This window comes from Mercenaria mercenaria, chromosome 1, assembly GCF_021730395.1.
Source record: "Mercenaria mercenaria strain notata chromosome 1, MADL_Memer_1, whole genome shotgun sequence".
Lineage (NCBI taxonomy): Eukaryota > Metazoa > Mollusca > Bivalvia > Venerida > Veneridae > Mercenaria > Mercenaria mercenaria.
The window spans coordinates 113,696,435-113,722,026 of NC_069361.1; the positions used below are offsets into that span (position 1 = coordinate 113,696,435).

The window sequence follows — 25,592 nt, forward strand, 5'->3', positions numbered from 1 at the left end:
TTACGAAATATCTGCAATATGGTAACTCACGAAATATCTGCATAAAGGTAACTTACGAAATATCTGCATAATGTAACTTAAGAACTAGCTGCATAAAGGTAACTTACGAAATATCTTCAGCCGGGCGCTTATCACTATGTAGAAAGTAGTTCCGTCGTAAAGAATTTTGCGGGCATGCTCACATTCGCTATTAATAGCCAGACGATGCGCTTATTTGGACATTTGGACTATTCTGCAATCCATCCATTAACAGAGTGACCAACCCACGTGACTTTTGGATACCGTAATGGTCTCTATTCAGGGAACATTTTGCCAGTTTTTTCCTTATAACTTGACGGATTTTCATAAGATAAAGTGCGTCGAAGACAGCAAAATGTGTGCTTTCTTCCGCATAGAGCATGTGCCATAAGTTCTCAATACTTTTCTCAAACACTTCGCCTAACTGATTTTTGTGGACGTTTCTGTGTATATAACGTACACACTTTCGCAATTTGACGAGGTTTTAAGAAAAGTACTGAGAACTGGGAGGGAAACACTCATTTTCTGTCTTCGATGCACTTTATCTGATGAAAATCCGTCAAGTAATCAGGAAAATACAGGCAAAAAGCTATTCTGAATCGTGACATTTTCTCCGTTTGACGATATCCAAAAGTCGTGTGGGTTGGCCACCCTGATTAATATAGGTGATCAAATTTGCATTCGCAGCATTAGACCTCAAAAGAACGAGTGCATATTTTATTTTTCGATGCAAATCTCATTTTTATTTATGAGTGACACATTTTTTGTTAGTTTTGTTGCCCTTGATGTATTTTTGGACACCGCGGTGTAGTAATCATCTATATGTGATGTCACTAGTGACCTTAGACAATTAATATTAAGGACATATTGCCGGATATTCCATTATATCTTATCTTAATGAAGTATGAAATGATATGAATTGAACTATTTCCAAGAGATCTGTTTGTACTGCTGTTATAAGGGATTTACTCATTATGTGAATTTTGACTGTAACTGTTGAGGTTCAACGAATTTACGTCCAATTATTAAGCTGTGATATTTTATCAGTATAAAAATAGTTTTACACTGTGTCCAATTTTCATTGAAATTTGTCAAAGATTTGGCAGAGATAAAAACAAACAAAAAATCAGCGTGAGTTAGAAAAGTCGTTAAGTGTATATAATTGCTTGCATGTAAGAAAAATACGTTTTCCGCTAACAATATTGACATGCATGTTCAGTGTAATGTCACAGAATATTCATTGTTTTGCAATTTTGTAGTACCATTAGGTAATGATGTACAAAAATTTTACCCAGCTAAGTTTACCTTTGCTTTTTATGTCAGTTTGTACTATAGTAACCCACTTACACGAAACACTTATAAATATGATAAAAATGTCATTCCGTCACACACATTGACAGTACATTAAAACGTCATATTTTGCAGGTAGCTTTACTATCACGTGGGCAAATGGTATATTTTGGGCCATCAGATCAAATGGTTCCTTACTTCAGTGATCTGGGATTCCGCTGTCCTACATACACAAACCCCTCTGATTATTTTGGTAACATTTTTTTTTCCATTTTGTTTTCAGCTACAATCTAAAAACTAAACATTAAGTTCTCTTAAGTTCTAATTTAAACATTATATGTATACTTGTATATCAGTATTATATGAAGATGCTATTTCATTTTGGAAATAATATACAGTTACAGTAGATTAAGCTTTCTATTACAAAATCATTCATATTTTACAGACGTATTGTTTATACATGAGCACTGCAACGGTAAAACTGTCATCAATGGAATAATATGTACCTATTTGATACATCATACCTATTTATCATATATTTAGGAAATTGCATAAAGCCAAAACGCTTTCAAAGTAACTTAAAGAGGATAAAAAATCTTTATTTTTACGAGGGTGCAATCGCACTGCTTAAATATTTTTCATAGTCCCAATTCAGAATATTTTATATTCTGCTTATTAATCAGACAAAGAAATCAGTGTTGTTTTCCTCATGCAGTTGACCTAGCTAGTGTTGACAGACGTGACAACGAAAGGCAAGAGGAGACTTCAGAGAGAGTGAAAGAACTGGCTAGTAGCTACAGCAACTCCACCATGCACAAAGATGTTGTCTATCAAATAATAGAGGATACAATGAGACCAACCACGGGTAGACAACTCTTCGCACAGAAAATAAATTATTACAGGCCACAGAAATCCGGCTTCTTCCGAACCCTGTTCACTTTGTTAGGGTTCGTAGTAAAATTATTAGATAACTTTATATGTTCTACAGTATGTACATGTTTGCGCCATTACTAATATATTACATGTAAAGCTACTTACAATGTTTTATCAAGATTTTTATAATAATTTTATAACTGCAGTAAAATATGCTTTTGTTATTTTACATTTTGCAGTTCACAGACGTAGACAAATGTATATCAGTTAAGTTGGTCTGCAGTTCGCAGTTCGCAGTTCGCGTTTCGAATTGCGAACTGCAAACTGGTCTGCAGTTCGCAGTTCGCGATTCGAATTGCGAACTGCAAACTGGTCTGCAGTTTGCGATTCGAATTGCGAACTGTAAACTGGTCTGCAATTTACGATTCAAATGTCAACGTGCAGTCTGATCTACACTGCCCTGCGCATTGCAGACAAGAATGCATTTCACGGTTGGTCTGCAGTTCGCGTTTCGAATTGCGAACTGCAAAATGGTCTGCAGTTCGCGATTCGTGTTGCGAACTGCAAACTAGTCTGCAGTTTACGATTCAAATTTCAACGTGCAGTCTGATCAACACTGTCATGCGCATTGCAGACAAGAATGCATTTCACAGTTGGTCTGCAGTTCGCGTTTCGAATTGCGAACTGCAAACTGGTCTGCAGTTCGCGATTCGTGTTGCGAACTGCAAACTAATCTGCAGTTTACGATTCAAATTTCAAAATGCAGTCTGATCAGCACTGTCCAGCGCATTGCGGACAAGAATGCATTTAATAATTAGTCTGCAGTTCTCATTTCGCGTTTCCAACTGCGAACTGGTCCGCGGTTCGGGTTCCAAATTGCAAACTGCAATCTTGTCTGCTGATTACAATGAAAATTTCAAAGTGCAGTCAGATCAGCACTTTCTTGCGCATTGCAGACAAGAATGCATTTCACAGTTGGTCTATAGTTCGCCGTTTGTGTTTCCAGTTGTGAACTGCAAACTGGTCTGTAGTTCGCAGTTCGCGTTTCGAATTGCGAACTGCAAACTGGTCTGCAGTTCGCAGTTCGCTATCTGAATTGCGAACTGCAAACTGGTCTGCAGTTCGCGATTCGAATTGCGAACTGCAAACTGGTCTGCAGTTCGGGATTCGTATTTCAAACTGTAAACTGGGACACAATTTACGATTCAAATTTCAAAGTCCAGTCTGATCAGCACTGTCCAGCGCATTGCGGACAAGAATGCTTTTCATAATTAGTCTGCAGTTCGCATTTCGCGTTTCCAAGTGCGAACTGCAAACTGGTCCACAGTTCGCGTTTCAAATTGCAAACTGCAATCTTGTCTGCTGATTACAATAAAAATTTCAAAGTGCAGTCTGATCAGCACTTTCTTGCGCATTCAGACAAGAATGCATTTCACAGTTGGTCTATAGTTCGCCGTTTGTGTTTCCAATTGCGAACTGCAAACTGGTCTGCAGTTCGCAGTTCGCGTTTCGAATTGCGAACTGCAAACTGGTCTGCAGTTCCCAGTTCGCGATTCGAATTGCGAACTGCAAACTGGTCTGCAGTTCGCGATTTGAATTCGAACTGCAAACTGGTCTGCAGTTCGGGATTCGTATTGCAAACTGTAAACTGGGCTACAATTTACGATTCAAATTTCAAAGTGCAGTCTGATCAGCACTGTCCAGCGCATTGCGGACAAGAATGCTTTTCATAATTAGTCTGCAGTTCGCATTTCGCGTTTCCAACTGCGAACTGCAAACTCGTCCGCAGTTCGCGTTCCAAATTGCAAACTGCAATATTGTCTGCTGATTACAATAAAAATTTCAAAGTGCAGTCTGATCAGCACTTTCTTGCGCATTGCAGACAAGAATGCATTTCACAGTTGGTCTATAGTTCGCAGTTTGTGTTTATGATGAGTGACATGAGGAGGTGACAGTTAAAATTTTGGCTTATGTTTGTTGTTTATTGTATTGAGAATAAATCTAGACCATTTTCATTGTAAATTTCCTGGAATAAGTTTTATTCTTTGCGACAAATCTCTACCTACGCGTAATTGCTAAACGGCTGTTTTCATTGGGGCATTTTTAGAGGGTGATGTTTCTCAGAACAGATTATTTTTCTTATATACAACATAACATGTCAATATTTTTCTATTTTTGATAAGAAGACATGTTATACTAAATGACCATATATGGTTTTCATATCATTGAAATGCTCTAAAGTGCTGAAAATGAGGTCTGAATGTTTTGTTATTAATATGAAATAAATAAGGAATTGAATTGGTAGAATGTAACCTACATGACAAGAATTCACAAAGACTGTACGGGCAAGGATGAAGTGCCTCGGATATCTCCGTTAATATTCGTAATAACACGTTCATTGCCGAGGATATCCAATTCAATTAAACAGCAGACGATACCGCCAGGGAAAAGTATTAGTTTCCCCGCTATGCGCGGCGCACGTCACTATTAAGTTTAAAGAACATGAAATGTTATATCCCGTGACAAACATGCTATAACTTCTACATGTTTTCATTGTTTATATTTAAGCTTATCTATAATAAACTTTGATAATGTGGCAGTTGACCTGAATACAATCGACATTGTTTATTGTCCAATACAGGTAAATCCAATAATTGCTTTGCAATAGATCTATGACGGATTATCTTTGAACACCCTGGACTTATTAGACTCAACTGCCACATTATCAAAGTTTATTAGTATATTCGTCACCGGTAATTGATATGGGCGGCTCCTCCATAAAAATGTTACTAAATTCATTGGAAAAAATCCTGCAAGATAGAGAAGCTCCATTTCAAGATTTTTCATTTCTTCTTTACTTTTCCTTTTGCAGATCGCATTTGAAAACGTGAACTGAGAACTGCAAACTGCAGACCAACTGTTAAATGCATTCTTGTCTACATTTTGCTGGACAGTGCTGATCAGACTGCACTTTGAAATTTGAATCGTAAACTGCAGCACAGTGTACAGTTCTCAATACGAATCTCGAACTGCAGACCAGTTTTCAGTTCGAATTTGAATCGCGAACTGCAGACCATTTTGCAGTTCGCAATTCGAATCGCGAACTGCGAACTGCAGGCCCGTTTGCAGTTCGCAATTCGAAAGGCGAACTGCGAACAGCGGACCAGTTTGCAGTTCGCAATTCGAATCGCGAACTGCAGGCCAGTTTGCAGTTCGCAATTCGAAACGCAAACTGCGAACTGTAGATCAACTGTGAAATCCATTCTTGTCTGCAGTTCTAATGGAGAGGGAGGAAGTGCAGACTTTTCACATTTATGTTTAGCAAACACTTGCCTATTACTATAAAGTATAAGAGTAACCTTCAAATCCATTTTCATTTTGAATCTTGAACTGCAGACCAGTTTGCAGTTTGCAATTCGAATCGTGAACTGCGAACTGCAAACCAGTTTGCAGTTCGCAATTCGAATTAAGAACTACGAATTGCGAACTGCGAACTGAGAACTGCAGACCAGTTTGCAGTTCGTAGTTCGAATCGAAAACTAGGAGCCGCAGATTTGTCGGCACTTTGCAGTTCTACTGAAGAGGGAGGAAGTGCAGACCATTAACATTAATGAGCCGTGCCATGAGAAAATCAACATAGTGGGTTTGCGACCAGCATGGATCCAGACCAGCTTGCGCATCCGCGCAGTCTGGTCAGGATCCATGCTGTTCACTTTTAAAGCCTACTGCAATTAGAGAAACCATTAGCGAACAGCATGGATCCTGACCAGACTGAGCGGATGCGCAAGCTGGTCTGGATCCATGCTGGTCGCAAACCCACTATGTTGATTTTCTCATGGCACGTTTCAAAATTTTATATTTAGCATATACTGACCTGTTACTTAAAAGTATAAGAGTAACGTTCAAATATATTTTTATTTTGAATCTTGAACCGCAGACCAGTTTGCAGTTTGCAATTCGAATCACGAACTGCGAACTGCAGACCAATTTGCAGTTCGCAATTCGAAACGCGAACTGCGAACTGCAGACCAGTTTGCAGTTCGCAATTGGAAACACAAACTGCGAACTATAGACCAGCTGTGAAATGCGCAAGAAAGTGCTGATCAGACTGCACTTTGAAATTTTTATTGTAATCAGCCGACAAGATTGCAGTTTGCAATTCGGAATGCGAACTGCGGACCAGTTTGCAGTTCGCAGTTGGAAACGCGAAATGCGAACTGCAGACTAATTATGAAATGCATTCTTGTCCGCAATGCGCTGGACAGTCAAGTCAAGTCAAGTCAAGTCAAAAGTTTATGAAATGTAACAAAGGCCTCCGGCCCAAAATACACTACATAATATATAGTAAGTAAATATATAAACAGTTGTGATCTCACAAAATGTATACATATACAATCGGATAAGTTAAAATACATATTCATCGGTTCAGCACACAGTCGACTAGTAAACATAGGCTGCTGAATATCATATTTAACAGGTCAAACATTATTTAAGAGTTTCTCAAGATACAATGCTGTTAGATATAACACCTTTTCATTATCAGAGCTAAGTATGTTATAAAAACTTTGTATACTTCTGTCAGAAGAATACCAATTAAGAAGATACTGATTACGGATCTCACTAAATTTCTCACATTGAAAAAAAAGCATGATATTCACATTCAACAATACTAGTGTTACTTTTATTATAACAAAATTGGCAGATACGAAGATACGAGATTCAAAAGGTGTATTGTTGTGCCTACCAGTTTCAACATGCAGCTTATGGCTGGAACAACGAAATTTTGACATTGCTAGTCTGTATTTAAATGGCAAATTTATTGTAAGGTAACGTTCTGTATTTAATAAAGTTTTAAAATGTTTATAATGGTGACACCTACTTGATTCTTCGATAGACTCTTTCCAGTTTTGTTTATGACAATCTATGAGTCTTTGATGAAAAATACTAACGAAGTAGTCAATATTTCCAACATCATGTGAAACCCAAACATAACCCAAACCATACAAAAAATAACAAGTGTTTGACCTGAGTAGCCCAGGTGATTCTACCTACGTTATCTAAAGATTTTAGCTTAAAATAACACCGTTTAGGGTAGCTAGAGTTATCCATCTGTATTAGTTAGCTGATCAGACTGCACTTTGAAATTTGAATCGTAAATTGTAGCCCAGTTTACAGTTTGCAATACGAATCCCGAACTGCAGACCAGTTTGCAGTTCGCAATTCGAATCGCGAACTGCGAACTGCAGACCAGTTTGCAGTTCGCAATTGGAAACACAACCTGCGAACTATAGACCAACTGTGAAATGCATTCTTGTCTGCAATGCGCAAGAAAGTGCTGATCAGACTGCACTTTGAAATTTTTATTGTAATCAGCAGACAAGATTGCAGTTCGAAATTTAGAACGCGAACTGCGGACCAGTTTGCAGTTCGCAGTTGGAAACGCGAAATGCAAACTGCAGACTAATTATGAAATGCATTCTTGTCTTCAATGCGCTGGACAGTGCTGATCAGACTGCACTTTGAAATTTGAATTGTAAACTGCAGCCCAGTTTACAGTTCGCAATATGAATCTCAAACTGCAGACCAGTTTGCAGTTCGAATTCGAATCGCGAATTGCAGACCAGTTTGCAGTTCGCAATTCGAAACGCGAACTGCAGACCAACTGTGAAATGCATTCTTGTCTGCAATGCGCAGGACAGTGTTGATCAGACTGCACGTTGACATTTGAATCGTAAAGCGCAGACCAGTTTACAGTTTGCAATTCGAATCGCGAACTGCAGACCAGTCTGCAGTTCGCAATTCGGAACGCGAACTGCTAACTTCAGACCAAATGTGAAATGCATTCTTGTCTACAATTTGCCGGGCAGTGCTGATCAGACTGCACACTTTGAAATTTGAATCGTAAACTGCAGACTAGTTTGCAGTTCGCAACACGAATCGCAAACTGCAGACCAGTTTGCAGTTCGCAATTCGAAACGAGAACTGCAGACCAACTGTGAAATGCATTCTTGTCTGCAATGTGCAGGACATTGTTGATCAGACTGCACGTTGACATTTGAATCGTAAAGTGCAGACCAGTTTACAGTTCGCAATTCGAATCGCGAACTGCAGACCAGTTTTCAGTTCGCAATTCGAATCGCGAACTGCGAACTGCAGACCAGTTTGCAGTTCGCAATTCGAAACGCGAACTGCGAACTGCGAACTGCAGACTAACTTAACTAAAATGACAAATGTATATTGCAATGCTAATACCTCCGACTTAAAAATTAGACTTGAAGGAGTAAAATGTTCCATTTGAGTGAACTCAGTTACATCTTTAGATTGTTTGATTTCTTCTAAATGCTTTTCTTCAATATTATTTCAGGCGTATGACTTTGAACGTGTTCCGGGACAGGACCAGTTACCTCTCTAGAATATTCATGCTGTCGCTTTTTGTACCGTTTATATGTATTTTCCTGGGACATCTAGGGAAAAATCAGACAAGTGTGCAGGACAGGATTGGATTGCTGTACCAAAGTTCACAAGTTCCACCATATGTAGCTGCTTTAAATGCCGCCGGTCTATGTAAGTTGTGATAAGCCAATATGAAAAACAAAATTGCTCACATAATCTTTCTTGATTCTCCACAATAAAACTAATAACCTTGAGATGCACATGGTAAACGTTTTGTCAGGGGTACTGACTTGCACTCTTTTTCATTCCGTAAAAGACTATTTCTTTTCTGTCACAAGTTATTTTGATATACCATTCTTTCTCTTTCTAAGATGTACGTTGGCATTTAAATATGCGTCATTTCAAAGCAGTGTTCTGTTATTCGAAGTAGGTCTGGATTATTAATTAACACTTCCTTTTATTTACCCTGTTGATATTTCAAATACTTGCCAATTGTACTGGCATAAAGCTTTGTCTTGGCAGCAAACTTCATCAAACATTGACACTAGTTCGTCTTTTCATTTATCAATGTCTTCATTATTTATGTTAAATAGATCAGTTTTATTGATGTGATGCAATGAATGCAATTTGACATGTGCTTAAGACTTCATCTATAAGGCACATGATTTGTATAGACTATTTCAAAAGTATTCACAAACCAAGAAAATATCCCTACACATAATTCATGTAGATACACCATATTGGTTGTTTGACTTGCATTACTGTGTCAGTCCCACTACTTCAGGACTTGTACCATAGAGTGTGTCCAGATATGGCTGTAATCACCAGAGGTTTGCCATCCATATTGTACCATTCACTATCATCATTTTCCTCAGTTCCGCCTCTTTCAGACTCGTACTTTGGAGTATGTTTAGATATAGGTTGTGTACTAGTACTCTCCAACAACGTTCCTCTTGGCGTATGTCATCCATATCATGCCATTCATCATTATATGACTGATACTTATCTTACTGTTTCAGTTCCAGTTCTCAGAGACTTGTACTACAGAGAATGTTCAGATGGGTTGTACTCGCCAACAACGTTCCTCTTGGCGTATGTCATCCATATCATTCCATTCATCATTATATGACTGATTCTTATCTTACTGTTTCAGTTCCAGTTCTCAGAGACTTGTACTACAGAGAATGTTCAGATGGGTTGTACTCGCCAACAACGTTCCTCTTGGCGTATGTCATCCATATCATGCCATTCATCATTATATGACTGATTCTTATCTTACTGTTTCAGTTCCAGTTCTTAGAGACTTGTACTACAGAGAATGTTCAGACGGGTTGTACTCGCCAACAACGTTCCTCTTGGCGTATGTCATCCATATCATGCCATTCATCATTATATGACTGATTCTTATCTTACTGTTTCAGTTCCAGTTCTCAGAGACTTGTACTACAGAGAATGTTCAGATGGGTTGTACTCGCCTACAACGTTCCTCTTGGCGTATGTCATTCATATCATGCCATTCACTATCATCAGTTCTGGAATATTCTCCAGCGTTGTTTACTGGTAATTTTATTTTAGATTAATTGTTCTATATAGTTTTGATGATGCTTGGGAAAATATGCCTATATCTTGTCAGAAAAAATAATTATTTGCATTTCATAACTTTATTTTAGTGGTTCCTATTATGTAGAAATATTTTTCTAAAAGATAAATTATCGTTTGTTTCGGTGTAAAATAGAAATATACTTTGTCAAATGAGCAGATTATACAACATTTTAATGAGGGGCTTGGGCACAACATGTTTTTCACGATTGATAGTTTGTTCCTGTTCTAGTTTTACAGCACTTGCAATTTCCATTTTGTTATCATTCTTGGAACTTAAAGGCTACGTATTTTGGTGTAATTTCAGGTTTATTTCTTATGTAATATAAGTATATCATTAGATGCAAATTATTGCTGCTCTAGTTCCACATTTGCTTATTCGATGCTGTGAAGTTAAAATAATTGTTTTCCTGCGTTTTATGGAATTTTATATATACAGGTATATATGCATAGCAGTATACCTTTTGTATTGCAGGGTTACAGGACTACAGCCATTGACAGAAAAGTTTATACACTTTTCGTCTCTTATATTTTTCCTGAATTTCTTTGGTGAAATTATGTGTGTACTCGTCATGGGGGCTTTCATGAATCCTGTTTTGGCTACTAGCACATCCGGCTTGATATTGTCAGCTTCGGGACTAATGGCGTCTGGATTCTTGAGGTAAGACAAAAACAAAATGTACGTCCGTTTGAGTTTCTGCAAAGGACAATATTACATATTATTATTGACAGCTTTTTGTTGATTGCTTCTTACTTAGCCAATTTACTTTTAACAAGCCGAAAAGTATAACTTTATTTACAAGCGTCATCCTTAACATAAAATAAGACATTGATATCTGTAAAGTCCGATAACTTAAAGGATAATGTTATTGTCTTAAGGACGTATGCTAGAATTTGGTGCGAAAATTTTCCCAATAACAGAATTTCTTCAAACTTTGGATATTGAAGGACAATCATCTAAGAAACAAAAAAATGCAATAAAAATCATAGGTCACCGGTATCGAAAAAGAGTTATCCGCCCTTGAATACGGCATTTCCCCCCAAAATGACGTTTTCACGGGCAGATAACTCTTTTTCGAATCCGGTGACCTATGATTTTTATTGCATTTTTTTTGTTTCTTAGATGATTGTCCTTCAATATCCAAAGTTTAAAGAATTCTGTTATTGGGAAAATTTTCGCCCATCTCATATACAGGGAATTCTAGCGTACGCCTTTAATCGCACTGTTCCTGTTTTAATATTTTTAGGAATTTGGACAAAATGTTACCTATCTTCCAATGGATAGCGTGGGGAAATATATTTAAGTACGTAGGTGAAATTCTTGCTGCTAACGAATTTCATAATTTGGATCTGTCTTGTGGGAAAAATGGTAAGGAAGCTTACTTGACTTTCATATCAATTCTGGCAGTGAATTTTCTTTGACATTTGTTAAATTTGTTGTAGTCATAATAATATTCTCAAAATTCCTGCTGTTAAAAATCATAAAGAAAGGTCCCTCTTACATAATTACACTGGCATGACTACGAGCAGAGAGAGAGAGAGAGAGAGAGAGAAAGAGAGAGAGAGAGCTTGTCAGTTGCCAATGGATAGAGCGTAAATTCATTCCTCTACAGATATTTCAGTAACCTGATGCAACGTATATTGGCCAGAAAATACTAAAACATCATATGTTGGTCTAAATAAACAAGTACTGTTATACTAAAACACATAGACCAATAACTAAGTTGATTCTCAAGGGTCTGAAGGACATTGGTGAGCTATTCGGGTTATGTGACGTGCACTGTCCGTCAACATTTCTTTCAAACGGCTGCCTATATGTAAATCAACAATTTTCAAAAATACATCAGGATACCTTTACAAGCTGTCTTTACCTATTGTTATTGAATTTTTTCTGAACATTAACAAATGATAAATGTACCTATCATATATATTGTTCTGTTTCTAATTTCAGGAACTTTTTGTTTCCCTAACGGGGACACATTCCTGAAATTAGTGTATCCGGATGCCGTTGACAATCTGACTAGAAACTTCTGGGCTGTAGGCGGCTTTACGACAGCGACGTTTATATGTGTCATCATAGTTTTCAAGATACGTGGAGTTCCAAACTTGAGTTAAAGATAAACTGTGTGAAAATTTGATATTTAAATGCTCAAGTTACGTCACGTATCGAATGTGTAAAACGAATGTTGATGTTAGACATGTTTTAGAAATTCTCTTTTTGGTTGATGTCATTGGAGATTTAGATTTTTTTCTTATAGTATCATTTTTATCTGACCAGTTATAATACGGTCAAATTCTTTTTGAATTATTGAAGAAATACTTTAAAAGGTTTGAAAGATTTTTTTTATGTTTATTTATGCTTTAAGCTTTAGTGAACGTTTTGTTTATTATTTTATGAATACGGCGATATCGCTAGTGTTCCAAGGTATTAGAAAAACAATTAACTGTGATACGCAAATGTATTTTTCATTTTCATAACTCTCTATCTTATATTCTTATCGCTTTGTCTGTAGTTGATGGACACTTCAGTATTTTATTTACAGCAAGCTATTACGTGCTTTTTAGGTACTGTGAAATCATTTATATTAGTGGGGACTAATTTCATTTATTTTGTGGTTGTGCCAACCACATAATAAAATTTCAACGAACACATAAAATTTCTAAAACTTGAAATCCACGAGTTCATATCCACACGAAATTACAGTTATGGTAAAAAAACACGTAATTTCTTGCCCACGAAATTAAATGATTCAACAGTATGTTTTAAGTAAGATATGATCAAAATGAATGATAAATGATACCAGTCAATCAAAGTAAAACATATAAAGCTGTGCAAAGTAAACGTTTATATACCAGATTTGACGGATTCTTGCTTCCGCTCTTTATGATTCAGACAAACGTTGTTTATAGTTTATCAGAATTGGAATATTTTTCATTGGTCTCTCAGGTTATTATCTGTCAAATAGTTTCCGTAGGAAAACATGTACGTTACTTTGGTTACGATGGTATTGTCGTGAAACCTTTCAAAAAGTATCAAGACTTAAATGTCCGTAAGTGTCAACAGTTCTTGCGATTGACTGCCAGAATATGATAACTACAACACCATATACTCGCTGCATGTACTGTGATTCATAAGCTGATAAAGTGTGTAATATGTGATTTATCAAAACACTATATTGCTTTATTTTGTAACTATTTCCATGTTTTTGTCTTGCTTAATTTTGTCAAAATATTGCACTTACAACAAAAAAAGGAAACGAGGAAGAAGCCATGGATCCTTAAGATGGTTTTAATGACTTTCCAAATGTAGTCACGTAATGCTTTCGCATTTGAAAGAAAAATTGTGATATTGTTGTTGTTTTGTTAAATAAACTCAATCAATGTTATACCATATTTCTTCATATTTTAATATGTTATGTTTACAAAAAGACCATACTTTAGTAGTTAATGAATAATATAATAGGATGCTATACATTAGTTCATCCACACCTCATGGTTTGCTTTAATTGCAATATATACCCATCCTAACATGTAAGTATGCGTTGTTAACTTGTACCAGTGGTTAGGGCATTCTCACCTGCTCAGTTGTAATTTGAATATGCAGAAAATGATCATGGCAACACATGTTACAAGTTCTGTAAAAATAAAACGCTGATGTTTTGAGATCCATAAATTACACAATTCTTCTAAAAAGATTATTCCTTAGTAAAAATAACCAACACTCAAAACCAGACATTATTCAGAAATTCAAGACGTTTGAAATGTCTGAATGCTATTGAAATGTTGTCGGTCAATCTAATAAAGAGGACACAAATTTTAAATATATTGTTGTTCAGAATCAAAACAATTTCATACAAAAACAAATAATTGCCTGCAAAATACCAACTCGGTGCATTCGGAACTTATCAATACTAGCTCATTGTTACAATTACACCCATCCAAATCTAGATGACTTCAACCAATACCAGCTCAACAGCACTAGCAATAATTGCAACAACACCAGTATAATTATTGCTAATTGTTGCAACAGTATCAAACCGATTTAGATGATAGTTTAACAACAATTCTCAATTCTGAATAATCGTTGAAACACCACCTAACTAATATAAGCTGATCAGTAAAACAATACTAAACGAGATCTAGATGATTCTTGTAACATTACAAAACCAAAAACAACTGTTCGTTGCAACAACACCAAACCAAAATTAGTTTGTGGTTGTAACAATTCTACACTGATACTTGCTGATCGTTGCAACAGCACCAAACCAATTTTGGGTGATCATTGCAGTACTGACTGATCCGTCAATTGTCACAGAGAACATATACATTGCCCGGGGATCGAACTCATTATCCTGTGAACAGTAAGTTTGCACTGCTCTATTTAGCAAGCGGGAGGCACAGACCAATTCTAGATGAACGTTTCAACAGAACCAAAACTGATGAAAGCTAATGCAACTGCTATTGGTTTTGTTCTATTGCAACGAACTTGTCGAAATCCGCAAGTTGAACTTAATGTAACATGACAGACTTGACCATTTTTCCAGTGCTGACTTTTCTATAGACTTACTGAAAATGCCTTACAATCGTTGACTGTAAAAGAGGAAAGGTGGCAATTGTCCAGGTTCTTTCCTTGCCCATCTACCGGGAATAAATAAATTAGATCATGGACGACACATGTAGACAGACGTGTAATAGTAAGTACAAGGAACAAAGTTGCCAAGTTGAACGTACACCAAGGTCAAAGACGTCAGACATGGGATTTCAGATATTGTCTGAATGTGATAAATGATTGTGGTCTAGACTGTGAAGTCAAAGGTGACGTATTGTTTTCACATACATGCATCCCATTATGCAATACAACTTTAACTGAATATAAAATCACGTAGTCAGCTACACCATTATAACGTTCAGCCAATCACTATGTGATAAAAATATCCCTTTGTGTACCATCCTAGATTGCATATCAGCCAGACAGACAACAATTTGTAAATTATCAAATATATCATAACAGCAGATAAAATGAAAGTCATTAATTTCAGTCTCAATGACACGTCATATGAGTGACATTGTAACACAAAGAGGAAAGCAGCCGAATCGATCATAACGCCGGTGCTTGATTCAAAAAATGCTATCACGGTCTAGACAAACTCTCTGGTTTAGTAATGTTAACATATCACGATATAGGTGACAATGCAGTATTACAAAATCGAATAGGAAACATCCTCTAATGGCATACATTATCACATGACTGCATAAATTACTATATGACTGTATAATTCAGTTTATGACTGCATAACTTTCTATATTAAATATAGATCAAACAGTATACTAAACTATAAAACAAGATAAATGAACCCTATGAACTACTGAGTAGGAGGAAAGATAAAGTTCTTGCTAAGTGATCTAAAGAAATGTTACAGCATGACATTCCTTTGACTTCTCCGAATTCGAGTACATGCATGTAGAATGTTCCGCGCGTGCAAAATTAACCACACACTAACAATTACTCGTCTTTTTCTGATATTTCATTCTTTACCCTCAGATTGAGGATTTTCTTACAAGTAAAAATTACACTTAAGCGTAAGTGATGGTTATAGATGGCTAACCTCATTTCAGTAACATCACACTTTTTATTTTTTGTATTATTTTGTTACAGATTTATTTGGGGAACAAAGAGAGACATAACATAGTATTAAATCAATATAATAAATGTTTGTTTAACTTTTTAAAATAAGATTTTGTAATTTCTCTCCCCCCCCCCACCACACACACACACACCCTCACCCACTTTAAGATATAATAATTAAAAAAAAAACGTACAGTATAATTACCAGTTTTTCAATTGTATTTGATAAATACAATCTTATTAAACAAAAGACAAGTTTTGAAACTGTACCAAGTGTCTGGAATCAATCCTGGTAGGGGTAGGGAGGTAATAATAATTATCATTTCGAAAGATATAGCTGGTTATGCTAATCTTTAACAAATACTGTACAAATGGTCTTATATAAATATATATATATATATATATATATATATATATATATATATATACTACTCCTTAGGTAAGTGTATTTGCTATATTTTAACGTATGCTAAAATAGCACTATCTTGGTTTTGAAACCAGGATAAGAAAATCAAATTTTATAAACTCCACCAGTGGAATTTTAAGTTATATTAATAATAAGTACACAAACACAAACTGTGAATGAGCAAAAGAATGTTAAAGTTAAAAATTGACAAAATTCTGATTTATCATCTTAAACTGATACATTATTGAAATAAAATTGTAACTGTATAGGTCTCTTCCCAGTGAACAGGTTAATACTTCCTTATATACCCGTCTTGTTAATATAAAATCAGTACACTTTATAATAGTAACTTGATAAACCTGTGTTTAGCTAGCTGTACGTTTTATTTAAAAATGTCACAAGTGATTATATATGGTAAATGGGTAAAAATTTATCAGTGACTACAGACAGTTTAAGGTTAAAGTGTAGGATTTGTAAACAACAGGAATGTAGGTCACAAAAATAAACTTTCATTTTAAATTCTGACTGTGGCGTTCGCACTCTATTTACACCAAGGGTTTTATATAAAGACAAATGGACTTACGACTTAACTCAAACGGACCAGCAAGTTATGGATCCATTTCTTTGGCAAGCGAGACAACGTTTCAAAACACACTGAGTGTGGGCTTCAACACAAAGAAGAACAAAGTTTCACCCGTCAGTGAAGTGTCAGACGTGACGTCAACTCTCAATGTAGCTGACGTATCCTATGTTGTACAAGAATATGTTGGACCGTGGTGGACTGGAGCATGCTTGAGGAAGACCAGAAGAAAAACTGTTCTCCAAAATATATCTTTACAGGTGAAATCAGGCGAGATAACTGCGATTCTTGGTAATTCAGGTATGTTCATACCCATCAAAAATAAATGTTTTTACAGGACAAAATAGCAAAAAAAGAGGTTGTCTATGTTTTCAAATATGATCATCCAAGTTTAGTTTAACTTGACTAGAACAAAAATGATAGTATAGCATATCTAAAAGTGACAACTTGTTATCTAAATTACAAAAAATAAAACAATATAGAAAAATACGATTTTAAAGTTGCTTTAGGCATCTGACACTCTAGAGAGTCTCGTTGTGCAATCACAATGTGATAGTTTTCTTGTATGTCTAAAACATTGTGAAACTGTTACAGGTTCCGGTAAAACCTCGCTATTAGACATCATCTCGTGTAGATCGTCTGGTACGGTTGTTGGTAATGTATGTTTCAACAATATCAAGTGTACTCGTAACGTCATCCAGCAACGTGCAACGTACGTTATGCAGGCGGACCGTCTGTTACCCAATTTGACAGTAAGAGAAACGCTGAGGTACACAGCACGTCTCAAATTACCAGGGAACAAAACAGCAAAAGAAATAGACAGACAGGTAAACATAAAAACCTTGCTGAACAAAATATATAACCAAATACTTAATACCAATATAAGAATCACATTTTGATTAACAATTTATGTAACATAAGCATTTTCTTTCGCCATGTATGGATTAATAGAAATTGCTTAGTTTTATAATATTTGGATGTTCAAGGACTCAGTTATGTAGTTAGTGTTCTAAATGTATTGGAATATGCGAAATTGTAAACATAGAACGGAATAACTTTACAACTGACGTAGTTGTTTTCTGAATATCATTCCTTAATTGATATATACAAACAAGCTAAACTTGCTTTGGACTCGGTAGGGTCATTGTTATTTCACCGCTTTGTCCTGTATGCTACGGACGACAGTCTGATAATACGACACGATACGATAGTGCAATACACGAAAACACAATGCGAAGACGCGATATCGATATTGCATTTTCGCATTGTATTAATGCAGTATAGAGGTGAAATTTCGGCATTATAATTCGTAAGTGCGATATTATACTTTCATAAATACGCTCATAGGCCGTAGGTACAATATTGCGATAATACTGGTCATTTTTAGATCAGATCAACTATTGTGATACTTTTTTTCAAAATTTTTAGAAAACATGCTACGTCAATTGTTTCTCAAACTTTCTCAATACATGTCTGTTTGACATCCGAAAAAATACTTATAGTATCCTTGCTGTAAATGCTCAGTTTTTAAGAGAAAACGCGTTGCACGTAAGAATATCAACATGTTTTTTTTTCTGGCATTGCTTTTTTCAGTACTCATTGGCATAGGTAAAATGTAAATATTTTTTATATATTTAATGTAATTAATATTAGATAAAACTTGAAAGTGAATTAAAATTATATGATGACTTACCAGGTGTCACAGGTGATATTACAAATGGGTCTGAAGGATGTTGCTGATACTAAAATAGGAAGCAGTATAATTAGGGGAATTTCAGGCGGAGAACAAAGACGTGTCACCATAGCAATACAATTACTGAAAGATCCAGGTAACTTATGTCCCTATTTAGCTTAACTTCAAGATAAAGTAAATAAACTTATAGGTACCTATATATGGTAAAGTCCTCGTGTACAGGAAGCTGATTGTTCCAAAGGTTTGCTCCTACCAGTTCATCCCGCCACTTATTCGTCCTAATATTGTGTGCTTTTTGTGTTTGTTAAACTGTTTTGATGGTAAAATTACATCTGAAACGTACCAAAATTAAATTGAACATTTTTAGTGTACATGCTCAAATTGTTTTGTGTTCAACGTTTTCTTTGATTGTATTATTGAAGTGAACCTTACTGACTAACCAAGTATAAGACATTATATGGGAAAAACAGTGTTGAAATAAGTACTACACTAAGAATAAATTGGTAACGTTTTAAAAATCTTGAAGTTTTTGTCAACAGATATGATACTTCTGGACGAACCTACCTCTGGATTGGACAGCTATACTGCTCGGTACTTAGTGACGAATCTCCGTAATTTAGCAAAGCAAGGGAAGATTGTACTGCTAACCATTCACCAGCCTAATTCGGATATTTTCCACATGTTCGATCAGATAGGTATCATGTCAAAGGGACAAATGGTATATTGTGGACCTACCAAAGAAATGGTTCCATACTTCACATCTTTAGGTTATCCCTGTGATAGATACACTAATCCTTTAGACAGATATGGTAAGTTGCCTTGATCGATATGACAGCATAGCATAAACTACATAAAAGGTAAAAAGCAACGATTCAGACAGATATTTGCAACATGTATATGATCATGTGAAAAGTAAAAACAAATTTGTTTTGTTATTGATGTCTGTTGGGTTAACATCACAACAACACAGCTATAGGTCATATGGCGACTTTCCAACTGTTCATGGTAAAGGAAGACCCCAGGTGCCTATCCGAGCATTGTTTTATCACGAACGGACACCTAAGTAGAACCATCAACCTTCCATAAGCCAGCTAGATGACTTTCTCACATGTTTTTCTACATCGCAGTGTAGGTGTTCAATCAGAATCCCGGTCTAAATGGCTGTAATATTCTTGAACATGTGAAAGTTTCGAAAAAGCTAATTAAAACAATGTAAATGTTCTATCTATTACAACGGAAAAGTGTAATGATAAGTATTTGTTTTAAGAAGGTCAAATAATGTATATAGTTTACGGAACGTCTGTTTACAGCTGAAATATGAAAATTTAAAAGTATAGTATGTTTGTAAAGTGATGCCATATAGTTTCATAAAAAAGAAGAAACATATTTGGTCAATGAATGAGCATATATTATTAAAGTTGATGTCGCAAGTATTGATAGAAGGGACAAGGAAAAAGAACGCGAAAGTATGGAACGTGTTGCCAGTCTTGTGGAAGCGTTCCAGAACTCCTCATTACATCTAACATCCGTACAGAATATCAAAGCAGCCTGTTCTAGGCCCGTGTCAGCAAGCTCTTATAACGGATTTAAGAAACAGAGGGGACCGAGCTATTTAAGAGTATTGCTGACACTTCTTGGGTAGGTATCTTTTTTTCTTTCCATTTGCTCATTCTTTCTCCCTTTTAGATATTTTGATTGAGCTGTCAATAATACATCAAGTCCAATGAGAAGAATATTTTTTGTAAAAGCAACTTTTGGTCGATTAAATTTTATTACGTTAAGACGTGCATCTTATAGTAAATATTATAGTTCTAATCTTTACCACATCCTCATATGTTTATAAGTAGATCTTTTGAAGCTAGACGACAGTATGTCACCGTTATTAATAGGCAGTTAAGTCATACAAATCAAAGAGAAGCAACTTTTGAATATTTGATAGCTTACAATCTTATGTTGTGTTTGTCTATACTCCCTTTTTCTATTTTATTCTACAGTCGAATGAACACAAACCTATTCCGGGATAGAAAAGACTATTTTGCACGAATATTTCTGTTACCTTTGTTTGTGGTATTTATCTTGATATTTCTGGGACGATTGAAACACACGCAATCAAGCATACAGGACCGTGTTGGTCTGCTGTACCAGTCTTCAACTGTTCCACCTTTCATGGGCATCATAAACAGTATAGCTCTATGTAAATATTTTAATTTACCTCATCATAAATAGTATAGTTGTATGTAAATATGTTATCTCTATGTAAATATTTCAATTTACCAAATCATAAACTGTATTTTCTATGTAAATATTTAAAATTACCACATCTTAAACAGTATTACTCTCTGTTAATATGTTAATTTACCCATTTAGATTTGATTATGTTGGTTTTAACGTCACTATGTCATATGGCGACTTTCCAGCTATGATGGTGGAGGAAGACACCAGGTCCTTCCGTAACTTGTTTAATCGCGGGCGGGCACCTGGGTAGAACCACCAACCTTCCGTAAGTCAACAAGATGGCTTCCTCACATAAAAATTCAACGCCCTGAGTGAGGCTTGAACCCACATCGGTGAGGGGCAAGTAATTTAATGTAAGCGACTATCTTTAACCACTGGGCCACGGAGGCCCCCTGGCCCATTTAGCATGTAAATATTTACGATTATGCAAGTATAAGTAACTGATGTTTGGAAAACTGGACAGAGAGTTCAATTTATGTCTTTGATTACGTATGAAGTGCTGTCACGAAATGACGCTATTTTAAAAACGATGTTATACAATATAGCGTCAGACTTTACAGCTTTCAGTCGAACTTCAGTGTAAACAAGACAGTTAATACAATATATAGCAAATAATATAATTCTTCGAATGCAGACAAAAGTTTTAAAGTTATAAAATCTTATGTTTTTGCTTTATCTTTCAGTTGTTTGTTTGCGGAATCTTTATTACCGAGAAAGTCGTGACGGACTGTATGGTGCTGTTACATTCTTACTGGCATATACAATACACATTATTCCGTTCCATATAGTGTCCAGTATAATATTCAGCAGCATCGTGTACTGGTGTGTGTGTTTTCTTCTCTCTGTAGTCTGAATGTGAAATTCATTGTGTTGTTAATTGTTCTTTAAAAGCGAAATGGGTAGCGTACTGCAACAACCAGTAAATCATTCAGAACGTGTTATTTTTGTTTTACGTGAAGTAACATAGCATGACATTTCCACCAATAAACCAAAGTTGACGGGGAACATGTCTCGAGTTACCGACCAGTTCCTTCTATTCTTTAGCTTAGTACTAACCATTGCATTTTTCTTTGTTTCCTGATAGGGTAACGGGTATGCATCCAGGTTTTGAGAGGTTTGCTTTATATACACTAGATGTGTTTATCCTGCAATACTGGGGAGAAATGGTAACTGTTGGTTGTCTGGGAATCTTCATGAACGCTAACCTTGCTAATAGTGTAGCTGCATTGTTACAAGCCGCAACTGTAGTAATAGCTTCTGGGTTTTTAAAGTAAGTTACGAAAAACAAACAAATATTACGGTTGTAACTTAATTTTTTAGTTTCAGATACATGTGACATAACACAAAAGTTTGGATAAAATTTAATGAGACAGTCTAAATAGATGTTTAATGCTTATGTGAAATATTATCATATTCAGGGTCAAAATCCAAAGTTACAGAGCAAACGACTTTAACCATTATAACGTCAAGCATTAACGACAGAATTGTACGCACACTTGCAGAAGTAACATATTTTTTGATGTAATATTTTCTGTTCTTGTCGAGTAAATGTAAATTTTGCTAGTCACATTTGCAGTAATTTTGTCAAAAATAGTTCTCGCAGTTGATACTTAAGCTCACTAATAAAGTAGAAACAATGTTACTAGCTGGCTTACTGTGCGGTGCTTTTGTTGATTTTTGAAGGTTTTGCTTTTGGTCATTGATTCAGGCTGGCGCGGTATTTGATCTTAGAATTGTCAAGGCAAACAAGCAATTGGCATTTAAACATGTTAGACCGAGGTTCATATTTGAAATTATAAACAATTACTTGTTTCATCTTTGTCAACATAAAATTAACATGTTTGTTAGGTTTAAATTAGTACACACCTAATATTTGTGAAGGTAAGCACACTTACACAATTACTTTAAATATTTTATTAATTTAAATTCATTTGATGATGATTTTCTACATTTAAAGACAGTAAACTATGATAGTGTAGTGAAAGATGCACATTAGATGTCATTAACCATTGGAATACAATGTATATTTCGTCATTGTCTGTATACTTACGATATAAACACATTGCCTTGATTTTGACAAAAATCTTGGCATTTAAGTTGTTTAAAATTGAATAAATTTATTGTATTTTAAAATGTTTGGTTTTAGAAGCGACCTTTATTGAAAATGAATTATTTTACTAATTTGCCCATTCCTCTAGTTTGTCCTTTCTTATTTCTTTTCAGAAATACAGCCTCTCTGATAAAGCCATTTCAGTGGCTAAGCTGGATACTGTTCCATAAATACAATGGAGAAATACTTGTCGCTAACGAATTTCGTGATCTGGAACTAGAATGTAATCTAAACGGTAGGTAACACTCTTACTAAATGTACCACTTTTGTGAATCTAGTTGTAAGATACAGCGCTGATGGCTGCTACCATCTCCATCATCAGGTGGGTTCCATAGTCATCGGACGTTTCGGCGCTTACCCACAACGTCCTTCTATGGTGCGCCGACCGGAAGTGATCAGTTTCCAGCCTGGAGATAGTAAGCTTCTGCTACCCCTGTCTCATCTGCCAAGTGTCGGTGGATGTCTGTCTCTTGTCTATGCTTGGCCACCAATCCTACGTTCCTCCCTCTTCCACCAGATCCTCAATGAGGCGGTTTCAGTCTCTCGGGCGATAGCCGATAGCGCTCTCTTTCGTGACTGTCCGGTTATCCCCAGTCTACTGAATGTGCGCCACAGTGATTGTGCCGGAAATCCTCGGCAGCCCACCTCCACAGGAAAACACCATGACCTCCAACCTCTCTCCGTGCAGCTGTCTGTGAGGGCCTGATACTTTGTGAGCTTTCTTTCAAAGCTCTCCTCAATGCTTTCTTCCATTGGTACTGTGAGTTCCACCATGACGACTTGCTTCGTTGAAGCTGACCATAGTACCACGTCTGGTCTTAGGTTGGTTACGGTGATCTCCTGTGGGAACTTCAGCTGTTTCTTCAGGTCTGCTTCCAGTTTCCAGTCACTGGCAGTGCCTAGGATCCCATTAGCACTCTTGGCTCCTCTGCCCTCCTGTCCAGCTCTGACGAAGGAAATGAATGTTGGGCCTTTGTTAACTGTTTTCTGTGCACGCCTTGCCTGGTCCAAGTGCTCTGCTATGGATGACAAAACCTTGTCGTGGCGCCATCTATATCTGCCATCTGACAGGGCTGTCCTGCACGAATTCAGTACGTGCTCCAGGTTCTGGTCTGCCACAGAGTTTACAGTCTGGACTCTCGGATAGGCCCCAAGTCTTTAGGTTTTTCGGGCTAGGGAGCACATCGTAGACAGACTTATGAAGAAAACTAAGTCTGTCGCCTTCCATGGTCCAGATGTCGCTTCATGTCAGTTTCCTTTGCTGTATTCCCTCCCAGTTCATCCATTTTCCTTGCTTCTTGAGAGTTACAGCTTTGGTGAGCCTGGCCTCTTCTTCCATTCGACGGACTTCAATCCTGCACTTGGGTACGTCGTTCCTTCTCACTGGCTTTGCTCCAACGTGAGCGTGTGATGTACCCGAACCCCAGTCTTCTTTGTGCGACACTTCCAATGATGTCACTGTGCCGAAGACGGGCCTAGGCTTCGTTCACTGCCTTGTCCGCTTTCCATTTTCTTCCAGTGTTGACCTGGACAGCTGCCTCTCGGACCTTCTCATCCTCACTGACCCGGAGCATAATAACTTGGCGGGCCTTTGTGACATTGTACTCCTCCGTTAAGGACTTCAATGGCACCTGTAACTTGCTCCCTGTACAATACAGTCCTAGACTGGTAAAGTTCTTGGGCACGCCCATCCATCTTCTTAGAAAGGAATTTATGGTCCTCTCCATTGCTTTCACTGTTGATGATGGTACACTGTTGACCAAAAGTGGCCACAGTAAGCGTGGTAGGATGCCGTGCTGGTAGATCCAGGCTTTCCTGGCAATCCACACTTGTCAATTTGCTTCAGCCAGTCTTCCATCTGAGTCATGCTGTCTTGTGTATCTGGCCTTTCCTGAAGACCAAGCTCCTCGATTTCTCAGGTTTGAACTTCATCCTGGCCCACTGGATGATTTCTCCAATATCCTGCAGCATCCACCTTCCTAAATTAATGATCAAAAGTTTTAACAGTCAAAAAGTTAGACGAAACCCGCTTATAATAAAATTCGAATATCATAAAATTGGCTTTAGCATGAAATTCACGTAACGATTAAATTCTGGCGATTCAAGTGAAAATCAATATTCATAACATAAAATAAAACACATTTTCGCCTTTGATTAATGATATTCATTCTGCTGTTGTTTATGCTAGTGTTTTGTTTTTCGTTTGCAGAAACTTCAGTGTGTATTCCAAATGGCAATTTTTATATCGACGCATACTATCCGGGAGCTGACGATCATATTGCACGGAATTTTGGTGCTGTCGGAGCATACGCTGTGGGGACACTTATACTTGCTATGCTGGCTTTTAAAGCAGGTGGACTAAGGAATTTACATTGAATTGCGCTGTTGTGACAGATAACAGAAATAGTTCATGCTTTTGCAAATGACGGATGGAAGTTGTTACAAACCTTGGACGCATCCAACATTACAGGGCTTACAGATTTCATAGGATATTAATAACCGCAATTGAGGGAACGAAACTTTTACTGATATATCCACCGCCATATTGACTAACTGCATTCCAAGAGCAGAACTCAGCAATTACAAAGAAAACTCAAATACATGTATAAAACTTGTGATAGTAATTGTTGGAACTTAGATTGTGCTTATGGAGTAAAACTTATTTATTTTCTGATAATTTTTACAACACCGTGATAATAAATGTTATATTTGTAAGTAAACTAGTTATTTTGCTGTTGACTGGATGAATTATACCCCTTTTTACGAAGT

General features: G+C 36.6%; 2 protein-coding genes across 7 annotated transcripts in view; both read left to right on the forward strand.

The window, feature by feature from the left end:
* The window catches only part of LOC123525165 (ATP-binding cassette sub-family G member 5-like), a 44,894-nt gene extending 31,335 nt beyond the window's left edge, over nt 1–13,559 (forward strand). For all 6 annotated transcript variants that reach the window (XM_045304033.2, XM_045303999.2, XM_045304017.2 and 3 more), the window contains exons 7-13: nt 1,444–1,561; nt 2,024–2,255; nt 8,546–8,745; nt 9,996–10,134; nt 10,649–10,834; nt 11,421–11,542; nt 12,125–13,559. In XM_045304033.2, coding sequence (XP_045159968.2) covers nt 1,444–1,561; nt 2,024–2,255; nt 8,546–8,745; nt 9,996–10,134; nt 10,649–10,834; nt 11,421–11,542; nt 12,125–12,288 — 1,161 coding nt within the window. In that variant the 3' untranslated portion in view covers nt 12,289–13,559. The remainder of the gene's footprint in view (nt 1–1,443; nt 1,562–2,023; nt 2,256–8,545; nt 8,746–9,995; nt 10,135–10,648; nt 10,835–11,420; nt 11,543–12,124) is intronic.
* Nucleotides 13,560–16,548: 2,989 nt separating this feature from the next.
* Nucleotides 16,549–25,556, forward strand: LOC123545229 (ATP-binding cassette sub-family G member 5-like). The gene is made up of 10 exons (XM_053521086.1): nt 16,549–17,085; nt 17,380–17,612; nt 18,482–18,614; nt 19,018–19,287; nt 19,897–20,116; nt 20,473–20,672; nt 21,397–21,535; nt 21,798–21,983; nt 22,937–23,058; nt 25,033–25,556. The coding sequence occupies exons 1-10, from the start codon at nt 16,779–16,781 to the stop codon at nt 25,197–25,199; spliced, it is 1,977 nt and encodes a 658-aa protein (XP_053377061.1). The 5' UTR covers nt 16,549–16,778; the 3' UTR covers nt 25,200–25,556.
* Nucleotides 25,557–25,592: the final 36 nt, after the last annotated feature.

Excerpts from the sequence above, each read along its gene's own strand:
- LOC123545229 (XM_053521086.1), top strand. The coding sequence starts at position 16,779 with ATGGACTTACGACTTAACTCAAACGGACCAGCAAGTTATGGATCCATT. Across the intron at positions 17,613-18,481 it reads CAAAAGAAATAGACAGACAG|GTGTCACAGGTGATATTACA; the intron begins GTAAACATAAAA and ends ATGACTTACCAG. Across the intron at positions 20,673-21,396 it reads CATAAACAGTATAGCTCTAT|TTGTTTGTTTGCGGAATCTT; the intron begins GTAAATATTTTA and ends TTTATCTTTCAG.